At 62.7% G+C, this 27,199-nt stretch overlaps 1 protein-coding gene across 1 annotated transcript; it reads left to right on the plus strand.

Annotated features, from left to right (window-relative positions):
• The first annotated feature begins 1,799 nt into the window (after window positions 1-1,799).
• AUP1 (AUP1 lipid droplet regulating VLDL assembly factor) lies at window positions 1,800-26,904 on the plus strand. Its single transcript, XM_072126477.1, has 12 exons — window positions 1,800-1,955; window positions 16,438-16,524; window positions 20,079-20,216; window positions 22,861-23,005; window positions 23,079-23,266; window positions 23,716-23,788; window positions 23,896-23,969; window positions 24,194-24,260; window positions 24,327-24,528; window positions 25,121-25,230; window positions 26,445-26,533; window positions 26,618-26,904. The coding sequence occupies exons 2-12, from the start codon at window positions 16,484-16,486 to the stop codon at window positions 26,670-26,672; spliced, it is 1,182 nt and encodes a 393-aa protein (XP_071982578.1). The 5' UTR covers window positions 1,800-1,955; window positions 16,438-16,483; the 3' UTR covers window positions 26,673-26,904.
• The last annotated feature ends 295 nt before the right edge of the window (window positions 26,905-27,199 follow it).

Here is a 27,199-nt window from a genome sequence, read left to right on the forward strand (position 1 = left end):
TGATGTGTCCTCTATATGTCTCCTCCATGTGACTGATGTGTCCTCTATATGTCTCCTCCATGTGACTGATGTGTCTCCTCTATATGTCTCCTCCATGTGACTGATGTGTCTCCTCTATATGTCTCCTCCATGTGACTGATGTGTCTCCTCTATATGTCTCCTCCATGTGACTGATGCGTCTCCTCTATATGTCTCCTCCATGTGACTGATGCGTCTCCTCTATATGTCTCCTCCATGTGACTGATGTCTCCTCTATATGTCTCCTCCATGTGACTGATGTCTCCTCTCTATGTCTCCTCCATGTGACTGATGTCTCCTCTATATGTCTCCTCCATGTGACTGATGTGTCTCCTCTATATGTCTCCTCCATGTGACTGATGTGTCTCCTCTATATGTCTCCTCCATGTGACTGATGTCTCCTCTATATGTCTCCTCCATGTGACTGATGTGTCTCCTCTATATGTCTCCTCCATGTGACTGATGGCTCAGCTATATGTCTCCTCCATGTGACTGATGTGTCTCCTCTATATGTCTCCTCCATGTGACTGATGTCTCCTCTATATGTCTCCTCCATGTGATTGATGTCTCCTCTATATGTCTCCTCCATGTGACTGATGTGTCCCCTCTATATGTCTCCTCCATGTGACTGATGTCTCCTCTATATGTCTCCTCCATGTGACTGATGTGTCCTCTATATGTCTCCTCCATGTGACTGATGTGTCTCCTCTATATGTCTCCTCAATGTGACTGATGTGTCTCCTCTATATGTCTCCTCCATGTGACTGATGTGTCTCCTCTATATGTCTCCTCCATGTGACTGATGTGTCCTCTATATGTCTCCTCCATGTGACTGTTGTCTCCTCTATATGTCTCCTCCATGTGACTGATGTCTCCTCTATATGTCTCCTCCATGTGACTGATGTCTCCTTTATATGTCTCCTCCATGTGACTGATGTGTCTCCTCTATATGTCTCCTCCATGGGACTGATGTCTCCTCTATATGTCTCCTCCATGTGACTGATGTGTCCTCTATATGTCTCCTCCATGTGACTGTTGTCTCCTCTATATGTCTCCTCCATGTGACTGATGTGTCTCCTCTATATGTCTCCTCCATGTGACTGATGTGTCTCCTCTATATGTCTCCTCCATGTGACTGATGTCTCCTCTATATGTCTCCTCCATGTGACTGATGTCTCCTCTATATGTCTCCTCCATGTGACTGATGTGTCCTCTATATGTCTCCTCCATGTGACTGTTGTCTCCTCTATATGTCTCCTCCATGTGACTGATGTCTCCTCTATATGTCTCCTCCATGTGACTGATGTCTCCTTTATATGTCTCCTCCATGTGACTGATGTGTCTCCTCTATATGTCTCCTCCATGGGACTGATGTCTCCTCTATATGTCTCCTCCATGTGACTGATGTGTCCTCTATATGTCTCCTCCATGTGACTGTTGTCTCCTCTATATGTCTCCTCCATGTGACTGATGTGTCCTCTATATGTCTCCTCCATGTGACTGATGTGTCGTCTATATGTCTCCTCCATGTGACTGATGTCTCCTCTATATGTCTCCTCCATGTGACTGATGTCTCCTCTATATGTCTCCTCCATGTGACTGATGTCTCCTCTATATGTCTCCTCCATGTGACTGATGTCTCCTCTATATGCCTCCTCCATGTGACTGATGTGTCCCCTCTATATGTGTCCCCCTTGTGCTTCTGATACCTCATCTCTGAAGTCAGTTCGGAACCTTTGTGTCAGTAGCCGAAGATCTAGGGACAGTCTATTTGGATGCACCGCGCACTTCCTGTAGTCGCCATCTTGTTGTAGTCCCGAATATCTCCTCCCTCATCCCTAGCGGAGCGGCCTCTAGTGTCCCGGGCTCCGCTTCCCAATCACCGAGCTCCTCGTCAGCCGGTAACATGGCGGATCCCGGGAGGCGACACCGAGCTGGTGAGTAGTAACGGAGCCCCGGGGAAAGGAGAGAGCGGGGGCCCCGGGGAGGAGAGAGAGCAGAGGCCACCGGGAGGGGAGAGGAGAGGGAGCAGAGGCCACCGGGAGGGGAGAGGAGAGGGAGCAGAGGCCACCGGGAGGGGAGAGGGAGCAGAGGGCCCCGGGAGAGGAGAGGGAGCAGAGGCCACCGGGAGAGGAGAGGAGAGGGAGCAGAGGCCACCGGGAGGGGAGAGGAGAGGGAGCAGAGGGCCCCGGGGAGGAGAGGAGAGGGAGCAGAGGCCACCGGGAGAGGAGAGGAGAGGGAGCAGAGGCCACCGGGAGAGGAGAGGGAGCAGAGGCCACCGGGCGAGGAGAGGGAGCAGAGGCCACCGGGAGAGGAGAGGAGAGGGAGCAGAGGCCACCGGGAGAGGAGAGGGAGCAGAGGCCACCGGGGAGGAGAGGAGAGAGAGCAGAGGCCACCGGGAGAGGAGAGGAGAGGGAGCAGAGGCCACCGGGAGAGGAGAGGAGAGGGAGCAGAGGCCACCGGGGAGGAGAGGAGAGGGAGCAGAGGCCACCGGGAGAGGAGAGGAGAGGGAGCAGAGGCCACCGGGCGAGGAGAGGAGAGGGAGCAGAGGCCACCGGGAGAGGAGAGGAGAGGGAGCAGAGGCCACCGGGCGAGGAGAGGAGAGGGAGCAGAGGCCACCGGGAGAGGAGAGGAGAGGGAGCAGAGGCCACCGGGGAGAGGAGAGGGAGCAGAGGCCACCGGGAGAGGAGAGGGAGCAGAGGCCACCGGGCGAGGAGAGGAGAGGGAGCAGAGGCCACCGGGGAGGAGAGGGAGCAGAGGCCACCGGGGAGGAGAGGAGAGGAGAGGGAGCAGAGGCCACCGGGAGAGGAGAGGAGAGGGAGCAGAGGCCACCGGGCGAGGAGAGGAGAGGGAGCAGAGGCCACCGGGCGAGGAGAGGAGAGGGAGCAGAGGCCACCGGGCGAGGAGAGGAGAGGGAGCAGAGGCCACCAGGAGAGGAGAGGGAGCAGAGGCCACCGGGCGAGGAGAGGAGAGGGAGCAGAGGCCACCGGGCGAGGAGAGGAGAGGGAGCAGAGGCCACCGGGCGAGGAGAGGAGAGGGAGCAGAGGCCACCGGGCGAGGAGAGGAGAGGGAGCAGAGGCCACCGGGGAGGAGAGGAGAGGAGAGGGAGCAGAGGCCACCGGGCGAGGAGAGGAGAGGGAGCAGAGGCCACCGGGCGAGGAGAGGAGAGGGAGCAGAGGCCACCGGGCGAGGAGAGGAGAGGGAGCAGAGGCCACCGGGCGAGGAGAGGAGAGGGAGCAGAGGCCACCGGGCGAGGAGAGGAGAGGGAGCAGAGGCCACCGGGCGAGGAGAGGAGAGGGAGCAGAGGCCACCGGGCGAGGAGAGGAGAGGGAGCAGAGGCCACCGGGCGAGGAGAGGGAGCAGAGGCCACCGGGGAGGAGAGGAGAGGGAGCAGAGGCCACGAGGAGAGGAGAGGGAGCAGAGGCCACCGGGGAGGAGAGGGAGCAGAGGCCACCGGGGAGGAGAGGGAGCAGAGGCCACCGGGGAGGAGAGGGAGCAGAGGCCACCGGGGAGGAGAGGAGAGAGAGCAGAGGCCACTGGGGAGGAGAGGAGAGAGAGCAGAGGCCACCGGGGAGGAGAGGGAGCAGAGGCCACCGGGGAGGAGAGGAGAGGGAGCAGAGGCCACCGGGAGAGGAGAGGAGAGGGAGCAGAGGCCACCGGGAGAGGAGAGGAGAGGGAGCAGAGGCCACCGGGCGAGGAGAGGAGAGGGAGCAGAGGCCACCGGGCGAGGAGAGGAGAGGGAGCAGAGGCCACCGGGCGAGGAGAGGAGAGGGAGCAGAGGCCACCGGGCGAGGAGAGGAGAGGGAGCAGAGGCCACCGGGCGAGGAGAGGAGAGGGAGCAGAGGCCACCGGGCGAGGAGAGGAGAGGGAGCAGAGGCCACCGGGCGAGGAGAGGAGAGGGAGCAGAGGCCACCGGGCGAGGAGAGGAGAGGGAGCAGAGGCCACCGGGCGAGGAGAGGAGAGGGAGCAGAGGCCACCGGGCGAGGAGAGGAGAGGGAGCAGAGGCCACCGGGCGAGGAGAGGAGAGGGAGCAGAGGCCACCGGGCGAGGAGAGGAGAGGGAGCAGAGGCCACCGGGCGAGGAGAGGAGAGGGAGCAGAGGCCACCGGGCGAGGAGAGGAGAGGGAGCAGAGGCCACCGGGCGAGGAGAGGAGAGGGAGCAGAGGCCACCGGGCGAGGAGAGGAGAGGGAGCAGAGGCCACCGGGCGAGGAGAGGAGAGGGAGCAGAGGCCACCGGGCGAGGAGAGGAGAGGGAGCAGAGGCCACCGGGCGAGGAGAGGAGAGGGAGCAGAGGCCACCGGGCGAGGAGAGGAGAGGGAGCAGAGGCCACCGGGCGAGGAGAGGAGAGGGAGCAGAGGCCACCGGGCGAGGAGAGGAGAGGGAGCAGAGGCCACCGGGCGAGGAGAGGAGAGGGAGCAGAGGCCACCGGGCGAGGAGAGGAGAGGGAGCAGAGGCCACCGGGCGAGGAGAGGAGAGGAGAGGGAGCAGAGGCCACCGGGCGAGGAGAGGAGAGGGAGCAGAGGCCACCGGGCGAGGAGAGGAGAGGAGAGGAGCAGAGGCCACCGGGCGAGGAGAGGAGAGGAGAGGGAGCAGAGGCCACCGGGCGAGGAGAGGAGAGGAGAGGGAGCAGAGGCCACCGGGCGAGGAGAGGAGAGGAGAGGGAGCAGAGGCCACCGGGCGAGGAGAGGAGAGGAGAGGGAGCAGAGGCCACCGGGCGAGGAGAGGAGAGGAGAGGGAGCAGAGGCCACCGGGCGAGGAGAGGAGAGGAGAGGGAGCAGAGGCCACCGGGCGAGGAGAGGAGAGGAGAGGGAGCAGAGGCCACCGGGCGAGGAGAGGAGAGGAGAGGGAGCAGAGGCCACCGGGCGAGGAGAGGAGAGGAGAGGGAGCAGAGGCCACCGGGCGAGGAGAGGAGAGGAGAGGGAGCAGAGGCCACCGGGCGAGGAGAGGAGAGGAGAGGGAGCAGAGGCCACCGGGCGAGGAGAGGAGAGGAGAGGGAGCAGAGGCCACCGGGCGAGGAGAGGAGAGGAGAGGGAGCAGAGGCCACCGGGCGAGGAGAGGAGAGGGAGAGGGAGCAGAGGCCACCGGGCGAGGAGAGGAGAGGGAGCAGAGGCCACCGGGCGAGGAGAGGAGAGGGAGCAGAGGCCACCGGGCGAGGAGAGGAGAGGAGAGGGAGCAGAGGCCACCGGGCGAGGAGAGGAGAGGAGAGGGAGCAGAGGCCACCGGGCGAGGAGAGGAGAGGAGAGGGAGCAGAGGCCACCGGGCGAGGAGAGGAGAGGAGAGGGAGCAGAGGCCACCGGGCGAGGAGAGGAGAGGAGAGGGAGCAGAGGCCACCGGGCGAGGAGAGGAGAGGAGAGGGAGCAGAGGCCACCGGGCGAGGAGAGGAGAGGAGAGGGAGCAGAGGCCACCGGGCGAGGAGAGGAGAGGAGAGGGAGCAGAGGCCACCGGGCGAGGAGAGGAGAGGAGAGGGAGCAGAGGCCACCGGGCGAGGAGAGGAGAGGAGAGGGAGCAGAGGCCACCGGGCGAGGAGAGGAGAGGAGAGGGAGCAGAGGCCACCGGGCGAGGAGAGGAGAGGAGAGGGAGCAGAGGCCACCGGGCGAGGAGAGGAGAGGAGAGGGAGCAGAGGCCACCGGGCGAGGAGAGGAGAGGAGAGGGAGCAGAGGCCACCGGGCGAGGAGAGGAGAGGAGAGGGAGCAGAGGCCACCGGGCGAGGAGAGGAGAGGAGAGGGAGCAGAGGCCACCGGGCGAGGAGAGGAGAGGAGAGGGAGCAGAGGCCACCGGGCGAGGAGAGGAGAGGAGAGGGAGCAGAGGCCACCGGGCGAGGAGAGGAGAGGAGAGGAGCAGAGGCCACCGGGCGAGGAGAGGAGAGGAGAGGGAGCAGAGGCCACCGGGCGAGGAGAGGAGAGGAGAGGGAGCAGAGGCCACCGGGCGAGGAGAGGAGAGGAGAGGGAGCAGAGGCCACCGGGCGAGGAGAGGAGAGGAGAGGGAGCAGAGGCCACCGGGCGAGGAGAGGAGAGGAGAGGGAGCAGAGGCCACCGGGCGAGGAGAGGAGAGGAGAGGGAGCAGAGGCCACCGGGCGAGGAGAGGAGAGGAGAGGGAGCAGAGGCCACCGGGCGAGGAGAGGAGAGGAGAGGGAGCAGAGGCCACCGGGCGAGGAGAGGAGAGGAGAGGGAGCAGAGGCCACCGGGCGAGGAGAGGAGAGGAGAGGGAGCAGAGGCCACCGGGCGAGGAGAGGAGAGGAGAGGGAGCAGAGGCCACCGGGCGAGGAGAGGAGAGGAGAGGGAGCAGAGGCCACCGGGCGAGGAGAGGAGAGGAGAGGGAGCAGAGGCCACCGGGCGAGGAGAGGAGAGGAGAGGGAGCAGAGGCCACCGGGCGAGGAGAGGAGAGGAGAGGGAGCAGAGGCCACCGGGCGAGGAGAGGAGAGGAGAGGGAGCAGAGGCCACCGGGCGAGGAGAGGAGAGGAGAGGGAGCAGAGGCCACCGGGCGAGGAGAGGAGAGGAGAGGGAGCAGAGGCCACCGGGCGAGGAGAGGAGAGGAGAGGGAGCAGAGGCCACCGGGCGAGGAGAGGAGAGGAGAGGGAGCAGAGGCCACCGGGCGAGGAGAGGAGAGGAGAGGGAGCAGAGGCCACCGGGCGAGGAGAGGAGAGGAGAGGGAGCAGAGGCCACCGGGCGAGGAGAGGAGAGGAGAGGGAGCAGAGGCCACCGGGCGAGGAGAGGAGAGGAGAGGGAGCAGAGGCCACCGGGCGAGGAGAGGAGAGGAGAGGGAGCAGAGGCCACCGGGCGAGGAGAGGAGAGGAGAGGGAGCAGAGGCCACCGGGCGAGGAGAGGAGAGGAGAGGGAGCAGAGGCCACCGGGCGAGGAGAGGAGAGGAGAGGGAGCAGAGGCCACCGGGCGAGGAGAGGAGAGGAGAGGGAGCAGAGGCCACCGGGCGAGGAGAGGAGAGGAGAGGGAGCAGAGGCCACCGGGCGAGGAGAGGAGAGGAGAGGGAGCAGAGGCCACCGGGCGAGGAGAGGAGAGGAGAGGGAGCAGAGGCCACCGGGCGAGGAGAGGAGAGGAGAGGGAGCAGAGGCACCGGGCGAGGAGAGGAGAGGAGAGGGAGCAGAGGCCACCGGGCGAGGAGAGGAGAGGAGAGGGAGCAGAGGCCACCGGGCGAGGAGAGGAGAGGAGAGGGAGCAGAGGCCACCGGGCGAGGAGAGGAGAGGAGAGGGAGCAGAGGGCCACCGGGCGAGGAGAGGAGAGGAGAGGGAGCAGAGGCCACCGGGCGAGGAGAGGAGAGGAGAGGGAGCAGAGGCCACCGGGCGAGGAGAGGAGAGGAGAGGGAGCAGAGGCCACCGGGCGAGGAGAGGAGAGGAGAGGGAGCAGAGGCCACCGGGCGAGGAGAGGAGAGGAGAGGGAGCAGAGGCCACCGGGCGAGGAGAGGAGAGGAGAGGGAGCAGAGGCCACCGGGCGAGGAGAGGAGAGGAGAGGGAGCAGAGGCCACCGGGCGAGGAGAGGAGAGGAGAGGGAGCAGAGGCCACCGGGCGAGGAGAGGAGAGGAGAGGGAGCAGAGGCCACCGGGCGAGGAGAGGAGAGGAGAGGGAGCAGAGGCCACCGGGCGAGGAGAGGAGAGGAGAGGGAGCAGAGGCCACCGGGCGAGGAGAGGAGAGGAGAGGGAGCAGAGGCCACCGGGCGAGGAGAGGAGAGGAGAGGGAGCAGAGGCCACCGGGCGAGGAGAGGAGAGGAGAGGAGAGGGAGCAGAGGCCACCGGGCGAGGAGAGGAGAGGAGAGGAGAGGGAGCAGAGGCCACCGGGCGAGGAGAGGAGAGGAGAGGAGAGGGAGCAGAGGCCACCGGGCGAGGAGAGGAGAGGAGAGGAGAGGGAGCAGAGGCCACCGGGCGAGGAGAGGAGAGGAGAGGAGAGGGAGCAGAGGCCACCGGGCGAGGAGAGGAGAGGAGAGGAGAGGGAGCAGAGGCCACCGGGCGAGGAGAGGAGAGGAGAGGAGAGGGAGCAGAGGCCACCGGGCGAGGAGAGGAGAGGAGAGGAGAGGGAGCAGAGGCCACCGGGCGAGGAGAGGAGAGGAGAGGAGAGGGAGCAGAGGCCACCGGGCGAGGAGAGGAGAGGAGAGGAGAGGGAGCAGAGGCCACCGGGCGAGGAGAGGAGAGGAGAGGAGAGGGAGCAGAGGCCACCGGGCGAGGAGAGGAGAGGAGAGGAGAGGGAGCAGAGGCCACCGGGCGAGGAGAGGAGAGGAGAGGAGAGGGAGCAGAGGCCACCGGGCGAGGAGAGGAGAGGAGAGGAGAGGGAGCAGAGGCCACCGGGCGAGGAGAGGAGAGGAGAGGAGAGGGAGCAGAGGCCACCGGGCGAGGAGAGGAGAGGAGAGAGAGGGAGCAGAGGCCACCGGGCGAGGAGAGGAGAGGAGAGGAGAGGGAGCAGAGGCCACCGGGCGAGGAGAGGAGAGGAGAGGAGAGGGAGCAGAGGCCACCGGGCGAGGAGAGGAGAGGAGAGGAGAGGGAGCAGAGGCCACCGGGCGAGGAGAGGAGAGGAGAGGGAGCAGAGGCCACCGGGCGAGGAGAGGAGAGGAGAGGGAGCAGAGGCCACCGGGCGAGGAGGAGAGGAGAGGAGGGAGCAGAGGCCACCGGGCGAGGAGAGGAGAGGAGAGGGAGCAGAGGCCACCGGGCGAGGAGAGGAGAGGAGAGGGAGCAGAGGCCACCAGGAGAGGAGAGGAGAGGGAGCAGAGGCCACCGGGCGAGGAGAGGAGAGGAGAGGGAGCAGAGGCCACCGGGCGAGGAGAGGAGAGGAGAGGGAGCAGAGGCCACCGGGCGAGGAGAGGAGAGGAGAGGGAGCAGAGGCCACCGGGCGAGGAGAGGAGAGGAGAGGGAGCAGAGGCCACCGGGCGAGGAGAGGAGAGGAGAGGGAGCAGAGGCCACCGGGCGAGGAGAGGAGAGGAGAGGGAGCAGAGGCCACCGGGCGAGGAGAGGAGAGGAGAGGGAGCAGAGGCCACCGGGCGGAGGAGAGGAGAGGAGAGGGAGCAGAGGCCACCGGGCGAGGAGAGGAGAGGAGAGGGAGCAGAGGCCACCGGGCGAGGAGAGGAGAGGAGAGGGAGCAGAGGCCACCGGGCGAGGAGAGGAGAGGAGAGGGAGCAGAGGCCACCGGGCGAGGAGAGGAGAGGAGAGGGAGCAGAGGCCACCGGGCGAGGAGAGGAGAGGAGAGGGAGCAGAGGCCACCGGGCGAGGAGAGGAGAGGAGAGGGAGCAGAGGCCACCGGGCGAGGAGAGGAGAGAGAGAGGGAGCAGAGGCCACCGGGCGAGGAGAGGAGAGGAGAGGGAGCAGAGGCCACCGGGCGAGGAGAGGAGAGGAGAGGGAGCAGAGGCACCGGGCGAGGAGAGGAGAGGAGAGGGAGCAGAGGCCACCGGGCGAGGAGAGGAGAGGAGAGGGAGCAGAGGCCACCGGGCGAGGAGAGGAGAGGAGAGGGAGCAGAGGCCACCGGGCGAGGAGAGGAGAGGAGAGGGAGCAGAGGCCACCGGGCGAGGAGAGGAGAGGAGAGGGAGCAGAGGCCACCGGGCGAGGAGAGGAGAGGAGAGGGAGCAGAGGCCACCGGGCGAGGAGAGGAGAGGAGAGGGAGCAGAGGCCACCGGGCGAGGAGAGGAGAGGAGAGGGAGCAGAGGCCACCGGGCGAGGAGAGGAGAGGAGAGGGAGCAGAGGCCACCGGGCGAGGAGAGGAGAGGAGAGGGAGCAGAGGCCACCGGGCGAGGAGAGGAGAGGAGAGGGAGCAGAGGCCACCGGGCGAGGAGAGGAGAGGAGAGGGAGCAGAGGCCACCGGGCGAGGAGAGGAGAGGAGAGGGAGCAGAGGCCACCGGGCGAGGAGAGGAGAGGAGAGGGAGCAGAGGCCACCGGGCGAGGAGAGGAGAGGAGAGGGAGCAGAGGCCACCGGGAGAGGAGAGGAGAGGAGAGGGAGCAGAGGCCACCGGGAGAGGAGAGGAGAGGAGAGGGAGCAGAGGCCACCGGGAGAGGAGAGGAGAGGAGAGGGAGCAGAGGCCACCGGGAGAGGAGAGGAGAGGGAGCAGAGGCCACCGGGAGAGGAGAGGAGAGGGAGCAGAGGCCACCGGGAGAGAGGAGAGGAGAGGGAGCAGAGGCCACCGGGAGAGGAGAGGAGAGGGAGCAGAGGCCACCGGGAGAGGAGAGCTGAGCAGAGGAGAGGGAGCAGAGGCCACCGGGAGAGTAGAGGAGAGGGAGCAGAGGCCACCGGGAGAGTAGAGGAGAGGGAGCAGAGGCCACCGGGAGAGGAGAGGAGAGGGAGCAGAGGCCACCGGGGAGAGGAGAGGAGAGGGAGCAGAGGCCACCGGGAGAGGAGAGGAGAGGGAGCAGAGGCCACCGGGAGAGGAGAGGAGAGGGAGCAGAGGCCACCGGGAGAGGAGAGGAGAGGGAGCAGAGGCCACCGGGAGAGGAGAGGAGAGGGAGCAGAGGCCACCGGGAGAGGAGAGGAGAGGAGCAGAGGCCACCGGGAGAGGAGAGGGAGCAGAGGCCACCGGGAGAGGAGAGGAGAGGGAGCAGAGGCCACCGGGAGAGGAGAGGAGAGGGAGCAGAGGCCACCGGGAGAGGAGAGGAGAGGGAGCAGAGGCCACCGGGAGAGGAGAGGAGAGGGAGCAGAGGCACCGGGAGAGGAGAGGAGAGGGAGCAGAGGCCACCGGGAGAGGAGAGGAGAGGGAGCAGAGGCCACCGGGAGAGGAGAGGAGAGGGAGCAGAGGCCACCGGGAGAGGAGAGGAGAGGGAGCAGAGGCCACCGGGAGAGGAGAGGAGAGGGAGCAGAGGCCGCCAGGAGAGGAGAGGGAGCAGAGGCCGCCGGGAGAGGAGAGGAGAGGGAGCAGAGGCCGCCGGGAGAGGAGAGGAGAGGAGAGGGAGCAGAGGCCACCGGGAGAGGAGAGGAGAGGGGATGAGAGGCCACCGGGAGAGGAGAGGGGATGAGAGGCCACCGGGAGAGGAGAGGAGAGGGAGCAGAGGCCACCGGGAGAGGAGAGGAGAGGGAGCAGAGGCCACCGGGAGAAGGAGAGGAGAGGAGAGGGAGCAGAGGCCACCGGGAGGGGACGAGGAGAGGAGAGGAGAGGGAGCAGAGGCCACCGGGAGAGGAGAGGAGAGGAGAGGGAGCAGAGGCCACAGAGGCCACCGGGAGAGGAGAGGAGAGGGAGCAGAGGCCGCCGGGAGAGGAGAGGAGAGGGAGCAGAGGCCGCCGGGAGAGGAGAGGAGAGGGAGCAGAGGCCGCCGGGAGAGGAGAGGAGAGGGAGCAGAGGCCGCCGGGAGAGGAGAGGAGAGGGAGCAGAGGCCGCCGGGAGAGGAGAGGGAGCAGAGGCCACCGGGAGAGGAGAGGAGAGGAGAGGGAGCAGAGGCCGCCGGGAGAGGAGAGGAGAGGGAGCAGAGGCCACCGGGAGAGGAGAGGAGAGGAGAGGGAGCAGAGGCCACCGGGAGAGGAGAGGAGAGGGAGCAGAGGCCACCGGGAGAGGAGAGGAGAGGGAGCAGAGGCCACCGGGAGAGGAGAGGAGAGGGAGCAGAGGCCACCGGGAGAGGAGAGGAGAGGGAGCAGAGGCCGCCGGGAGAGGAGAGGAGAGGGAGCAGAGGCCGCCGGGAGAGGAGAGGGAGCAGAGGCTGCCGGGAGAGGAGAGGAGAGGGAGCAGAGGCTGCCGGGAGAGGAGAGGAGAGGGAGCAGAGGCCGCCGGGAGAGGAGAGGAGAGGGAGCAGAGGCTGCCGGGAGAGGAGAGGAGAGGGAGCAGAGGCCGCCGGGAGAGGAGAGGAGAGGGAGCAGAGGCCACCGGGAGAGGAGAGGAGAGGGAGCAGAGGCCACCGGGAGAGGAGAGGGAGCAGAGGCCGCCGGGAGAGGAGAGGAGAGGGAGCAGAGGCCGCCGGGAGAGGAGAGGAGAGGGAGCAGAGGCTGCCGGGAGAGGAGAGGAGAGGGAGCAGAGGCCGCCGGGAGAGGAGAGGAGAGGGAGCAGAGGCCACCGGGAGAGGAGAGGAGAGGGAGCAGAGGCCACCGGGAGAGGAGAGGAGAGGGAGCAGAGGCCACCGGGAGAGGAGAGGAGAGGGAGCAGAGGCCGCCGGGAGAGGAGAGGGAGCAGAGGCCGCCGGGAGAGGAGAGGAGAGGGAGCAGAGGCCGCCGGGAGAGGAGAGGGAGCAGAGGCCGCCGGGAGAGGAGAGGAGAGGGAGCAGAGGCCACCGGGAGAGGAGAGGAGAGGAGAGGGAGCAGAGGCCACCGGGAGAGGAGAGGAGAGGGAGCAGAGGCCACCGGGAGAGGAGAGGAGAGGAGAGGGAGCAGAGGCCACCGGGAGAGGAGAGGAGAGGGAGCAGAGGCCGCCAGGAGAGGAGAGGGAGCAGAGGCCGCCGGGAGAGGAGAGGAGAGGGAGCAGAGGCTGCCGGGAGAGGAGAGGAGAGAAGAGGGAGCAGAGGCCGCCAGGAGAGGAGAGGGAGCAGAGGCCGCCGGGAGAGGAGAGGGAGCAGAGGCCGCCGGGAGAGGAGAGGAGAGAAGAGGGAGCAGAGGCCGCCGGGAGAGGAGAGGAGAGGGAGCAGAGGCCGCCGGGAGAGGAGAGGAGAGGGAGCAGAGGACGCCGGGAGAGGAGAGGAGAGGGAGCAGAGGCCACCGGGGGTGGGGAGGAGAGGGAGCAGAGGCCACCGGGGGTGGGGAGGAGAGGAGAGGGAGCAGAGGCCACCGGGGGTGGGGAGGAGAGGAGTGGGAGCAGAGGCCGCCGGGAGAGGAGAGGAGAGGGAGCAGAGGCCACCGGGGGTGGGGAGGAGAGTAGAGGGAGCAGAGGCCACCGGGAGAGGAGAGTAGAGGGAGCAGAGGCCACCGGGGGTGGGGAGGAGAGGAGAGGGAGCAGAGGCCACCGGGGGTGGGGAGGAGAGGAGAGGGAGCAGAGGCCACCGGGGGTGGGGAGGAGAGGAGAGGGAGCAGAGGCCACCGGGGGTGGGGAGGAGAGGAGAGGGAGCAGAGGCCACCGGGGGTGGGGAGGAGAGGAGAGGGAGCAGAGGCCACCGGGGGTGGGGAGGAGAGGAGAGGGAGCAGAGGCCACCGGGGGTGGGGAGGAGAGGAGAGGGAGCAGAGGCCACCGGGGGTGGGGAGGAGAGGAGAGGGAGCAGAGGCCACCGGGAGAGGAGAGGAGAGGGAGCAGAGGCCACCGGGAGAGGAGAGGGAGCAGAGGCCGCCAGGAGAGGAGAGGGAGCAGAGGCCGCCGGGAGAGGAGAGGAGAGGGAGCAGAGGCTGCCGGGAGAGGAGAGGAGAGAAGAGGGAGCAGAGGCCGCCAGGAGAGGAGAGGGAGCAGAGGCCGCCGGGAGAGGAGAGGAGAGGGAGCAGAGGCCGCCGGGAGAGGAGAGGAGAGAAGAGGGAGCAGAGGCCGCCGGGAGAGGAGAGGAGAGGAGAGGGAGCAGAGGCCGCCGGGAGAGGAGAGGAGAGGGAGCAGAGGCCGCCGGGAGAGGAGAGGAGAGGGAGCAGAGGCCGCCGGGAGAGGAGAGGAGAGGGAGCAGAGGCCACCGGGGGTGGGGAGGAGAGGAGAGGGAGCAGAGGCCACCGGGGGTGGGGAGGAGAGGAGAGGGAGCAGAGGCCACCGGGGGTGGGGAGGAGAGGAGAGGGAGCAGAGGCCACCGGGGGTGGGGAGGAGAGGAGAGGGAGCAGAGGCCACCGGGGGTGGGGAGGAGAGGGAGCAGAGGCCACGGGGGGTGGGGAGGAGAGTAGAGGGAGCAGAGGCCACCGGGAGAGGAGAGTAGAGGGAGCAGAGGCCGCCGGGAGAGGAGAGGGTGCAGAGGCCACCGGGGGTGGGGAGGAGAGGAGAGGGAGCAGAGGCCAACGGGGGTGGGGAGGAGAGGAGAGGGAGCAGAGGCCACCGGGGGTGGGGAGGAGAGGAGAGGGAGCAGAGGCCACCGGGGGTGGAGAGGAGAGGGAGCAGAGGCCACCGGGGGTGGGGAGGAGAGGAGAGGGAGCAGAGGCCACCGGGGGTGGGGAGGAGAGGAGAGGGAGCAGAGGCCACCGGGGGTGGGGAGGAGAGGAGAGGGAGCAGAGGCCACCGGGGGTGGGGAGGAGAGGAGAGGGAGCAGAGGCCACCGGGGGTGGGGAGGAGAGGAGAGGGAGCAGAGGCCACCGGGGGTGGGGAGGAGAGGAGAGGGAGCAGAGGCCACCGGGGGTGGGGAGGAGAGGAGAGGGAGCAGAGGCCACCGGGGGTGGGGAGGAGAGGAGAGGGAGCAGAGGCCACCGGGGGTGGGGAGGAGAGGAGAGGGAGCAGAGGCCACCGGGGGTGGGGAGGAGAGGAGAGGGAGCAGAGGCCACCGGGGGTGGGGAGGAGAGGAGAGGGAGCAGAGGCCACCGGGGGTGGGGAGGAGAGGAGAGGGAGCAGAGGCCACCGGGGGTGGGGAGGAGAGGAGAGGGAGCAGAGGCCACCGGGGGTGGGGAGGAGAGGAGAGGGAGCAGAGGCCACCGGGGGTGGGGAGGAGAGGAGAGGGAGCAGAGGCCACCGGGGGTGGGGAGGAGAGGAGAGGGAGCAGAGGCCACCGGGGGTGGGGAGGAGAGGAGAGGGAGCAGAGGCCACCGGGGGTGGGGAGGAGAGGAGAGGGAGCAGAGGCCACCGGCGGTGGGGAGGAGAGGAGAGGGAGCAGAGGCCACCGGGGGTGGGGAGGAGAGGAGAGGGAGCAGAGGCCACCGGGGGTGGGGAGGAGAGGAGAGGGAGCAGAGGCCACCGGGGGTGGGGAGGAGAGGAGAGGGAGCAGAGGCCACCGGGGGTGGGGAGGAGAGGAGAGGGAGCAGAGGCCACCGGGGGTGGGGAGGAGAGGAGAGGGAGCAGAGGCCACCGGGGGTGGGGAGGAGAGGAGAGGGAGCAGAGGCCACCGGGGGTGGGGAGGAGAGGAGAGGGAGCAGAGGCCACCGGGGGTGGGGAGGAGAGGAGAGGGAGCAGAGGCCACCGGGGGTGGGGAGGAGAGGAGAGGGAGCAGAGGCCACCGGGGGTGGGGAGGAGAGGAGAGGGAGCAGAGGCCACCGGGGGTGGGGAGGAGAGGAGAGGGAGCAGAGGCCACCGGGGGTGGGGAGGAGAGGAGAGGGAGCAGAGGCCACCGGGGGTGGGGAGGAGAGGAGAGGGAGCAGAGGCCACCGGGGGTGGGGAGGAGAGGAGAGGGAGCAGAGGCCACCGGGGGTGGGGAGGAGAGGAGAGGGAGCAGAGGCCACCGGGGGTGGGGAGGAGAGGAGAGGGAGCAGAGGCCACCGGGGGTGGGGAGGAGAGGAGAGGGAGCAGAGGCCACCGGGGGTGGGGAGGAGAGGAGAGGGAGCAGAGGCCACCGGGGGTGGGGAGGAGAGGAGAGGGAGCAGAGGCCACCGGGGGTGGGGAGGAGAGGAGAGGGAGCAGAGGCCACCGGGGGTGGGGAGGAGAGGAGAGGGAGCAGAGGCCACCGGGGGTGGGGAGGAGAGGAGAGGGAGCAGAGGCCACCGGGGGTGGGGAGGAGAGGAGAGGGAGCAGAGGCCACCGGGGGTGGGGAGGAGAGGAGAGGGAGCAGAGGCCACCGGGGGTGGGGAGGAGAGGAGAGGGAGCAGAGGCCACCGGGGGTGGGGAGGAGAGGAGAGGGAGCAGAGGCCACCGGGGGTGGGGAGGAGAGGAGAGGGAGCAGAGGCCACCGGGGGTGGGGAGGAGAGGAGAGGGAGCAGAGGCCACCGGGGGTGGGGAGGAGAGGAGAGGGAGCAGAGGCCACCGGGGGTGGGGAGGAGAGGAGAGGGAGCAGAGGCCACCGGGGGTGGGGAGGAGAGGAGAGGGAGCAGAGGCCACCGGGGGTGGGGAGGAGAGGAGAGGGAGCAGAGGCCACCGGGGGTGGGGAGGAGAGGAGAGGGAGCAGAGGCCACCGGGGGTGGGGAGGAGAGGAGAGGGAGCAGAGGCCACCGGGGGTGGGGAGGAGAGGAGAGGGAGCAGAGGCCACCGGGGGTGGGGAGGAGAGGAGAGGGAGCAGAGGCCACCGGGGGTGGGGAGGAGAGGAGAGGGAGCAGAGGCCACCGGGGGTGGGGAGGAGAGGAGAGGGAGCAGAGGCCACCGGGGGTGGGGAGGAGAGGAGAGGGAGCAGAGGCCACCGGGGGTGGGGAGGAGAGGAGAGGGAGCAGAGGCCACCGGGGGTGGGGAGGAGAGGAGAGGGAGCAGAGGCCACCGGGGGTGGGGAGGAGAGGAGAGGGAGCAGAGGCCACCGGGCGAGGAGAGGAGAGGAGAGGGAGCAGAGGCCACCGGGGGTGGGGAGGAGAGGAGAGGGAGCAGAGGCCACCGGGGGTGGGGAGGAGAGGAGAGGGAGCAGAGGCCACCGGGGGTGGGGAGGAGAGGAGAGGGAGCAGAGGCCACCGGGGGAGGAGAGGAGAGGGGCGGGGCCAGGTCCTATGGGCTGTGATGTCACTATTATTCCTTATTGTCTCCATCTTTATTATTTTCCCCGTGTGACTTGGTTTCCTCTTCTGCAGGTTAGAACTACTTCTTATAACTACAACCCTCATCATCCCACACAGGATGGAACCACCAGGACTGGACCAGATTCTAGAGGGACAGAGGTGAGCGAGGGGTCATTATACAGGAGGAGGAGGAGACATGGGGGTCATTATACAGGAGGAGGAGGAGACATGAGGGTCATTATACAGGAGGAGGAGGAGGAGACATGGGGGTCATTATACAGGAGGAGGAGGAGGAGACATGGGGGTCATTATACAGGAGGAGGAGGAGACATGGGGGTCATTATACAGGAGGAGGAGGAGGAGACATGGGGGTCATTATACAGGAGGAGGAGGAGGAGACATGGGGGTCATTATACAGGAGGAGGAGGAGGAGACATGGGGGTCATTATACAGGAGGAGGAGGAGGAGACATGGGGGTCATTATACAGGAGGAGGAGGAGACATGGGGGTCATTATACAGGAGGAGGAGGAGGAGGAGACATGGGGGTCATTATACAGGAGGAGGAGGAGGAGGAGACATGGGGGTCATTATACAGGAGGAGGAGGAGACATGGGGGTCATTATACAGGAGGAGGAGGAGGAGACATGGGGGTCATTATACAGGAGGAGGAGGAGGAGACATGGGGGTCATTATACAGGAGGAGGAGGAGGAGACATGGGGGTCATTATACAGGAGGAGGAGGAGGAGACATGGGGGTCATTATACAGGAGGAGGAGGAGACATGGGGGTCATTATACAGGAGGAGGAGGAGGAGACATGGGGGTCATTATACAGGAGGAGGAGGAGACATGGGGGTCATTATACAGGAGGAGGAGGAGGAGACATGGGGGTCATTATACAGGAGGAGGAGGAGGAGACATGGGGGTCATTATACAGGAGGAGGAGACATGGGGGTCATTATACAGGAGGAGGAGGAGACATGGGGGTCATTATACAGGAGGAGGAGGAGGAGACATGGGGGTCATTATACAGGAGGAGGAGGAGGAGACATGGGGGTCATTATACAGGAGGAGGAGGAGGAGACATGGGGGTCATTATACAGGAGGAGGAGACATGGGGGTCATTATACAGGAGGAGGAGGAGGAGACATGGGGGTCATTATACAGGAGGAGGAGGAGGAGACATGGGGGTCATTATACAGGAGGAGGAGGAGGAGACATGGGGGTCATTATACAGGAGGAGGAGGAGGAGACATGGGGGTCATTATACAGGAGGAGGAGGAGGAGACATGGGGGGTCATTATACAGGAGGAGGAGGAGACATGGGGGTCATTATACAGGAGGAGGAGGAGGAGACATGGGGGTCATTATACAGGAGGAGGAGGAGACATGGGGGTCATTATACAGGAGGAGGAGGAGACATGGGGGTCATTATACAGGAGGAGGAGGAGACATGGGGGTCATTATACAGGAGGAGGAGACATGGGGGTCATTATACAGGAGGAGGAGGAGGAGACATGGGGGTCATTATACAGGAGGAGGAGGAGACATGAGGGTCATTATACAGGAGGAGGAGGAGGAGACATGGGGGTCATTATACAGGAGGAGGAGGAGACATGGGGGTCATTATACAGGAGGAGGAGGAGGAGACATGGGGGTCATTATACAGGAGGAGGAGGAGGAGACATGGGGTCATTATACAGGAGGAGGAGGAGACATGGGGGTCATTATACAGGAGGAGGAGGAGGAGACATGGGGGTCATTATACAGGAGGAGGAGGAGGAGACATGGGGGTCATTATACAGGAGAAGGAGGAGACATGGGGGTCATTATACAGGAGGAGGAGGAGACATGGGGGTCATTATACAGGAGGAGGAGGAGACATGGGGGTCATTATACAGGAGGAGGAGGAGACATGGGGGTCATTATACAGGAGGAGGAGACATGGGGGTCATTATACAGGAGGAGGAGGAGACATGGGGGTCATTATACAGGAGGAGGAGGAGGAGACATGGGGGGTCATTATACAGGAGGAGGAGGAGGAGACATGGGGGTCATTATACAGGAGGAGGAGGAGGAGACATGGGGGTCATTATACAGGAGGAGGAGGAGGAGACATGGGGGTCATTATACAGGAGGAGGAGGAGGAGACATGGGGGTCATTATACAGGAGGAGGAGGAGACATGGGGGTCATTATACAGGAGGAGGAGGAGACATGGGGGTCATTATACAGGAGGAGGAGGAGGAGGAGACATGGGGGTCATTATACAGGAGGAGGAGGAGACATGGGGGTCATTATACAGGAGGAGGAGACATGGGGGTCATTATACAGGAGGAGGAGGAGGAGACATGGGGTCATTATACAGGAGGAGGAGACATGGGGGTCATTATACAGGAGGAGGAGGAGACATGGGGGTCATTATACAGGAGGAGGAGGAGGAGACATGGGGGGTCATTATACAGGAGGAGGAGGAGGAGACATGGGGGTCATTATACAGGAGGAGGAGGAGGAGACATGGGGGTCATTATACAGGAGGAGGAGGAGGAGACATGGGGGTCATTATACAGGAGGAGGAGGAGACATGGGGGTCATTATACAGGAGGAGGAGGAGACATGGGGGTCATTATACAGGAGGAGGAGGAGACATGGGGGTCATTATACAGGAGGAGGAGACATGGGGGTCATTATACAGGAGGAGGAGGAGGAGACATGGGGTCATTATACAGGAGGAGGAGGAGACATGGGGGTCATTATACAGGAGGAGGAGGAGGAGACATGGGGGTCATTATACAGGAGGAGGAGGAGGAGACATGGGGGTCATTATACAGGAGGAGGAGGAGGAGACATGGGGGTCATTATACAGGAGGAGGAGGAGGAGACATGGGGGTCATTATACAGGAGGAGGAGGAGGAGACATGGGGGTCATTATACAGGAGGAGGAGGAGGAGACATGGGGGTCATTATACAGGAGGAGGAGGAGACATGGGGGTCATTATACAGGAGGAGGAGGAGGAGACATGGGGGTCATAATACAGGAGGAGGAGGAGACATGGGGGTCATTATACAGGAGGAGGAGGAGGAGACATGGGGGTCATTATACAGGAGGAGGAGGAGGAGACATGGGGGTCATTATACAGGAGGAGGAGGAGGAGACATGGGGGTCATTATACAGGAGGAGGAGACATGGGGGTCATTATACAGGAGGAGGAGGAGGAGACATGGGGGTCATTATACAGGAGGAGGAGGAGGAGACATGGGGGTCATTATACAGGAGGAGGAGGAGGAGACATGGGGGTCATTATACAGGAGGAGGAGGAGACATGGGGGTCATTATACAGGAGGAGGAGGAGACATGGGGGTCATTATACAGGAGGAGGAGGAGACATGGGGGTCATTATACAGGAGGAGGAGGAGACATGGGGGTCATTATACAGGAGGAGGAGGAGACATGGGGGTCATTATACAGGAGGAGGAGGAGACATGGGGGTCATTATACAGGAGGAGGAGGAGACATGGGGGTCATTATACAGGAGGAGGAGACATGGGGGTCATTATACAGAAGGAGGAGGAGACATGGGGGTCATTATACAGGAGGAGGAGGAGACATGGGGGTCATTATACAGGAGGAGGAGGAGACATGGGGGTCATTATACAGGAGGGGGTGATGCTGCTCTGAGTGATTGCCCTGGTTTGCTGTGCTGCCCCCCATAGGCTGCCCCCGGGGTTGCTGTCCCGCACTCTGCTCCTTCTCTACGCTCCCCTCGGCCTCTGCCTGTTCCTGCTGCGTCTCTTCATTGGTGCCCATGTGTTCCTGGTCAGCTGTGTCCTGCCCGACAGCGCCATCCGAAGGTCAGTACCATTACTGCAACGTCTCCTCTGTTCTCTGGTGTCATGTCCTGGGTGTTGGGGTCCTGGTCTCGCTCTGGGGTCTCCTCTTACACGCTGTGCTCTCTGGTGTCATGTCCTGGGTGTTGGGGTCCTGGTCTCGCTCTGGGGTCTCCTCTTACACGCTGTGCTCTCTGGTGTCATGTCCTGGGTGTTGGGGTCCTGGTCTCTCGCTCTGGGGTCTCCTCTTACACGCTGTGTTCTCTGGTGTCATGTCCTGGGTGTTGGGGTGCTGGTCTCTCGCTCTGGGGTCTCCTCTTACACGCTGTGCTCTCTGGTGTCATGTCCTGGGTGTTGGGGTCCTGGTCTCGCTCTGGGGTCTCCTCTTACACGCTGTGCTCTCTGGTGTCATGTCCTGGGTGTTGGGGTCCTGGTCTCGCTCTGGGGTGTCCTCTTACACGCTGTGCTCTCTGGTGTTATGTCCTGGGTGTTGGGGTCCTGGTCTCGCTCTGGGGTCTCCTCTTACACGCTGTGCTCTCTGGTGTCATGTCCTGGGTGTTGGGGTCCTGGTCTCTCGCTCTGGGGTCTCCTCTTACACGCTGTGCTCTCTGGTGTCATGTCCTGGGTGTTGGGATCCTGGTCTCTCGCTCTGGGGTCTCCTCTTACACGCTGTGCTCTCTGGTGTTATGTCCTGGGTGTTGGGGTCCTGGTCTCGCTCTGGGGTCTCCTCTTACACGCTGTGCTCTCTGGTGTCATGTCCTGGGTGTTGGGGTCCTGGTCTCTCGCTCTGGGGTCTCCTCTTACACGCTGTGCTCTCTGGTGTCATGTCCTGGGTGTTGGGATCCTGGTCTCTCGCTCTGGGGTCTCCTTTTACACGCTGTGCTCTCTGGTGTCATGTCCTGGGTGTTGGGGTCCTGGTCTCGCTCTGGGGTGTCCTCTTACACGCTGTGCTCTCTGGTGTCATGTCCTGGGTGTTGGGGTCCTGGTCTCGCTCTGGGGTCTCCTCTTACACGCTGTGTTCTCTGGTGTCATGTCCTGGGTGTTGGGGTCCTGGTCTCGCTATGGGGTCTCCTCTTACACGCTGTGTTCTCTGGTGTCATGTCCTGGGTGTTGGGGTCCTGGTCTCGCTCTGGGGTCTCCTCTTACACGCTGTGCTCTCTGGTGTCATGTCCTGGGTGTTGGGGTCCTGGTCTCGCTCTGGGGTCTCCTCTTACACGCTGTGCTCTCTGGTGTCATGTCCTGGGTGTTGGGATCCTGGTCTCGCTCTGGGGTTTCCTCTTACACGCTGTGCTCTCTGGTGTCATGCCCTGGGTGTTGGGATCCTGGTCTCGGTCTGGGGTCTCCTCTTACACGCTGTGCTTTCTGGTGTCATGTCCTGGGTGTTGGGGTCCTGGTCTCGCTCTGGGGTCTCCTCTTACACGCTGTGCTTTCTGGTGTCATGTCCTGGGTGTTGGGGTCCTGGTCTCTCGCTCTGGGGTCTCCTCTTACACGCTGTGCTCTCTGGTGTCATGTCCTGGGTGTTGGGGTCCTGGTCTCTCGCTCTGGGGTCTCCTCTTACACGCTGTGTTCTCTGGTGTCATGTCCTGGGTGTTGGGGTGCTGGTCTCTCGCTCTGGGGTCTCCTCTTACACGCTGTGCTCTCTGGTGTCATGTTCTGGGTGTTGGGGTCCTGGTCTCTCGCTCTGGGGTGTCCTCTTACACGCTGTGCTCTCTGGTGTCATATCCTGGGTGTTGGGGTCCTGGTCTCTCGCTCTGGGGTCTCCTCTTACACGCTGTGCTCTCTGGTGTCATGTCCTGGGTGTTGGGGTGCTGGTCTCTCGCTCTGGGGTCTCCTCTTATACGCTGTGCTCTCTGGTGTCATGTCCTGGGTGTTGGGGTCCTGGTCTCGCTCTGGGGTCTCCTCTTACACGCTGTGCTCTCTGGTGTCATGTCCTGGGTGTTGGGGTCCTGGTCTCTCGCTCTGGGGTCTCCTCTTACACGCTGTGCTCTCTGGTGTCATGTCCTGGGTGTTGGGGTCCTGGTCTCTCGCTCTGGGGTCTCCTCTTACACGCTGTGCTCTCTGGTGTCATGTCCTGGGTGTTGGGGTCCTGGTCTCGCTCTGGGGTCTCCTCTTACACGCTGTGTTCTCTGGTGTCATGTCCTGGTCTCGCTCTGGGGTCTCCTCTTACACGCTGTGCTCTCTGGTGTCATGTCCTGGGTGTTGGGATCCTGGTCTCGCTCTGGGGTCTCCTCTTACACGCTGTGCTCTCTGGTGTCATGTCCTGGGTGTTGGGGTCCTGGTCTCGCTCTGGGGTCTCCTCTTACACGCTGTGCTCTCTGGTGTCATGTCCTGGGTGTTGGGGTCCTGGTCTCTCGCTCTGGGGTCTCCTCTTACACGCTGTGCTCTCTGGTGTCATGTCCAGGGTGTTGGGGTCCTGGTCTCGCTCTGGGGTCTCCTCTTACACGCTTTGCTCTCTGGTGTCATGTCCTGGGTGTTGGGGTCCTGGTCTCGCTCTGGGGTCTCCTCTTACACGCTTTGCTCTCTGGTGTCATGTCCTGGATGTTGGGATCCTGGTCTCTCGCCTGGGGTCTCCTCTTACACGATGTGCTCTCTGGTGTCATGTCCTGGATGTTGGGGTCCTAGTCTCGCTCTGGGGTCTCCTCTTACACGCTGTGATCTCTGGTGTCAGGTTCCTGGTGCGGGTCATGTCCTCGGTGTTGGGGGTCGTGGTATCTCAGGCTGGACAGTCGGACCCCGCAGTGAGGATCTTCATCTCTAATCACGTGTCCTGCATTGACCACAACGTCCTTAGCCTCCTGACCACGTGCAGCTCTGTAAGTCACATGACCCATTGGGGGCGTCCTCATATTAACCCTTTACTTGACACGGATGTTTTGCGTTTCTCAGCCCTCGCTGTCCTGCTCTCCTGGATTTTTGTGCTGGGCTAGAGGATTCCTGGAGCTTGGGGCCCCCGGGAGCCGCACTCAGCTGCAGGAGTCCCTGAAGCATTATCTTTCCCAGTCCGGGAATCCTCCGCTCTTATTGTTCCCAGAGGAGGAGACGACTAATGGCCTCGTTGGCCTCCTGTGTTTCAGGTACCACAATGTTGCCTGAGCATGAGCCTTGGATGTGTGTGCAGTGTAGGGATGGGGGGCTGGATGCGGGCGCGCGGTGTAGGGATGGGGGGCTGGATGCGGGCGCGCGGTGTAGGGATGGGGGGCTGGATGCGGGCGCGCGGTGTAGGGATGGGGGGCTGGATGCGGGCGCGTGGTGTAGGGATGGGGGGCTGGATGCGGGCGCGCGGTGTAGGGATCGGGGGAGAGATGCAGGCTTGTGGTGTAGGTATGGGGGGATGGATGCGGGCGCGCGGTGTAGGGATGGGGGATGCTGGATGCGGGCTTGCGGTGTAGGGATGGGGGATGGATGCGGGCGCGCGGTGTATGGATGGGGGGGCTGAATGCGGGCGCGCGGCCTCGTGGTGTAGGGATCGGGGGCTGGATGCCTGTTAGGTGGTTGTTCTCATTGATGTTTCTGTGTTGTGCAGCTCGTGGCCGTTCTCGCTGTCTGACTCGGTGCAGCCTCTGACCCTGCAGGCGAGACGCCCCCTTGTGTCCCTGGTAAGTTCTGCAGGACATGGAGTCCCAGCCCCTCCTATGCCCCCCGCTCCGCTCCGTTCTGTGTGTGATATGTGGGTCACCCGGTGATGTCTGTCTCTCTCCTGCAGGCGGTGGCCGGGGCGCCCTGGTACGTGGAGCTGTTCTGGACGCTCTTTTCTTTATACACGGTTTATCATGTAAGGTAGTGACTGATTTCTATGCTCTGGGTGTTTGGGGTGACATTGGGGTGAGGGTCTCTACACCCTCCACACGGATCAGTAAATAACAGGTGGTGGACCACATGAAGGTAGCCAATCCCCCATGATTCATATGGGGCCAGGGCTCCTCCCACATGTGATGTCATGCTTGTGCTCTGGGGTGTGGCCGGGGAGGAGACATAGAATGACCCCCTCGCTCTGGTTACAGATGGCTGCCGCCGGTGTGCCGCTCACCCAGAGAGTCCGATGAAGACTTTGCCTCTCGTGTTCAGACGGTAAGTGGGGGAGGGGCAGCGCTTTATGCACCAGGGCCGTCCTCATTGGTTGTATCATCTCCATAGCTGCTGGCGCGATCACTGGGGGTCCATGGTACCAGCTACACAGTGGCAGATAGAGCCGAATATGTGAAGAGGAGACGCAAAGATCCCCCTCCCCACAACATGCAGCTCCCATCCAGCACATCTCCAGCCACAAGTCGCATGGCACAACGCGTGAAGGAAGTCCTACCACAGGTGCCGCTCCCTGTCATCCTCCGAGACCTCGGTGAGTGCTCGGGTGACATCACTACAGCACAGAGCATCAGTGTATACAGATGGAACGTCTCGCACTGTGCTGGTACACGGCTAATGCAGCCTTCTCTGTGCGCTGATGGTCCAATAAGGTGTCTGGAAGCTGTATCCGCGTCGTGTTGTGGTCATGGACCGGGAGCTTCTGAGATGCCATCATTTGTGCTATGTGTAGGTCACGTGATGGAGGTGTGATATATGTTATATATGTATAGAAGTATTCAACACGTCTTGGGCCATAATCCAGAAGTGGAAAGATCTCAGCGGGGGGGCTCATCACGACGAGGAAGGACGCGTCAGTAGGCGATGATCCTAAACGCTTGGCCAATGATCTAGAAAATGTATGGATGGATCTAAACTCTGAGTCCATAGAAGGAGCGCACAGAACCTTTGTGGCTCCATACAGGGGTGTGATGTACACAGCCCTACTTACATGTCAGGAACATGTTCTATACTTCATGTCCCATTATTACACATCAGTCATGGGCATCAGCCATCGCTCCTGTGTATCGTGTATGGAGGTCACATGATAGGGTGTATAATATATATTATATTTCCCCTGTTGTCAGCTCAGACCGGATGTGTCGATGCCACAATCACCAACCTAATAGAAGGACGAGTCACGTATGAGCCTGAAGCAGAATCTCCCACAAGAAGTGAGCGAGCCACCAGCTACAAGGTGACCCCACCCTCATCCCCATCCATGTCAAGGGGCCCGGTTTATGCCTTTGTTGGGCATTTCCATTAAGGAGAATAAGAAAGGAAGGTGGTCCGCGGTCATTTATACGCGTGGGGGGGGCTGTGGTCATGGAGGTCTAGTTTGTAATCTAGTAATATTATGGAAGGCAGTAGACAGGTCTCTTGAGCCCTACCTACAATCATGGATGTGGAGGGGAGGATAGACAGCAGGATGGGAAGTGTATCGGCTTTGGGGACGGCCTATGGTCATGGATGTGGGATATAGGATGGGAAGTGTATCGGCTTTGGGGACGGCCTATGGTTATGGATGTGGGATATAGGATGGGAAGTGTATCGGCTTTGGGGACAGCCTATGGTCATGGATGTGAGATATAGGATGGGAAGTGTATCGGCTTTAGAGACGGCCTATGGTCATGGATGTGGAGGGGAGGATAGACAGCAGGATGGGAAGTGTATCGGCTTTGGGGACGGCCTATGGTTATGGATGTGGAGGGGAGGATAGACAGCAGGATGGGAAGTGTATCGGCTTTGGGGACGGCCTATGGTTATGGATGTGGAATATAGGATGGGAAGTGTATCGGCTTTGGGGACGGCCTATGGTCATGGATGTGAGATAAAGGATGGGAAGTGTATCGGCTTTGGGGACGGCCTATGGTTATGGATGTGGAATATAGGATGGGAAGTGTATCGGCTTTGGGGACGGCCTATGGTTATGGATGTGGGATATAGGATGGGAAGTGTATTGGCTTTGGGGAAGGCCTATGGTCATGGATGTGAGATAAAGGATGGGAAGTGTATCGGCTTTGGGGACGGCCTATGGTCATGGATGTGAGATATAGGATGGGAAGTGTATCGGCTTTGGGGACGGCCTATGGTCATGGATGTGAGATATAGGATGGGAAGTGTATCGGCTTTGGGGACGGCCTATGGTTATGGATGTGGGATAAAGGATGGGAAGTGTATCGGCTTTGGGGACGGCCTATGGTCATGGATGTGAGATATAGGATGGGAAGTGTATCGGCTTTGGGGATGGCCTATTGTGGATGTACCTCTTTACAGGCCTTTATTCAAGCCTTGGGGCTGTGCTCTGCAGACATTGAGGGTAGGTGCTCTATGTATGGAGGACGGGCAGTAGATGTTCCTCTGCTGTTTCTTCATTAGTGGTTTTAACTATTTTTTTTGGTGATTTTGTAGCCAATTCCTAAGGGTTTCGCGCGTCGACCAGAAGACAGACACTTGTCATTACAGGAGCGGAAGGAGGCACTGTATGACCATGCTCGGAGGTATGAGGGGTTCTGGGGTGCTATGTGGGACACTCTGGTTGCTCAGATAGGGCCTAATAATGGCTGCCTCCCTTTCTCTTGCAGGCGGTATCTGGAGAAGTTCGGAGGATTTACTTCCGCCAAAGAGAAGAGCGAATGACGAAATATTGGGCACGGGTTATAACTGCGGCGGTGCTGGGCCACCTACCAAGTGCCGGAAGTGAAATGTACAGGGAGTGAGTGCTTCCAGTAAAATGTGGGTACCAGGGTGGGATAGTCTCTGCTTCTGTGTGATGAGGAGGATGATGGGTGGAGTAGTGCGGGGGTCTGAGCCATGGAATCATTGTAAATACTATGCAGGATATTTTATAAGAAATAAAATGTAATTATGAGTCTGGCGTGTGTGTGATGATTGACCAACTCGCACCATCAAAGCTCCTCTTTGTTCACACCTTGACCACTCCTGGACCATTGCTTCTCTTCACCCCTTTAGACCACCACCTTTCATCCTTGGACAATGGCTTCTTTGTGGTCATCTGCCAAAGCCCTCCTTTTGCTCCATTATTGTACAAGTAGAACCACTAAGAGCCCTCCACTTGGCCCATTCATTAGAAGAAGGAAACTATATGAACCCCCTACAGCCCTTTACTTGCTCTATCCAGGAGAAGATAGAACCTCTGAGCCCTT

The sequence above is a fragment of the Engystomops pustulosus genome, chromosome 1 (assembly GCF_040894005.1).
Source record: "Engystomops pustulosus chromosome 1, aEngPut4.maternal, whole genome shotgun sequence".
NCBI classification, from domain to species: domain Eukaryota; kingdom Metazoa; phylum Chordata; class Amphibia; order Anura; family Leptodactylidae; genus Engystomops; species Engystomops pustulosus.

Coding starts and splice junctions, on each gene's coding strand:
- AUP1 (XM_072126477.1), top strand. CDS start 16,484: ATGGAACCACCAGGACTGGACCAGATTCTAGAGGGACAGAG. Junction 16,525..20,078: donor CAGATTCTAGAGGGACAGAG/GTGAGCGAGGGG, acceptor TGCCCCCCATAG/GCTGCCCCCGGGGTTGCTGT. Junction 23,006..23,078: donor TCCTGACCACGTGCAGCTCT/GTAAGTCACATG, acceptor TGCGTTTCTCAG/CCCTCGCTGTCCTGCTCTCC.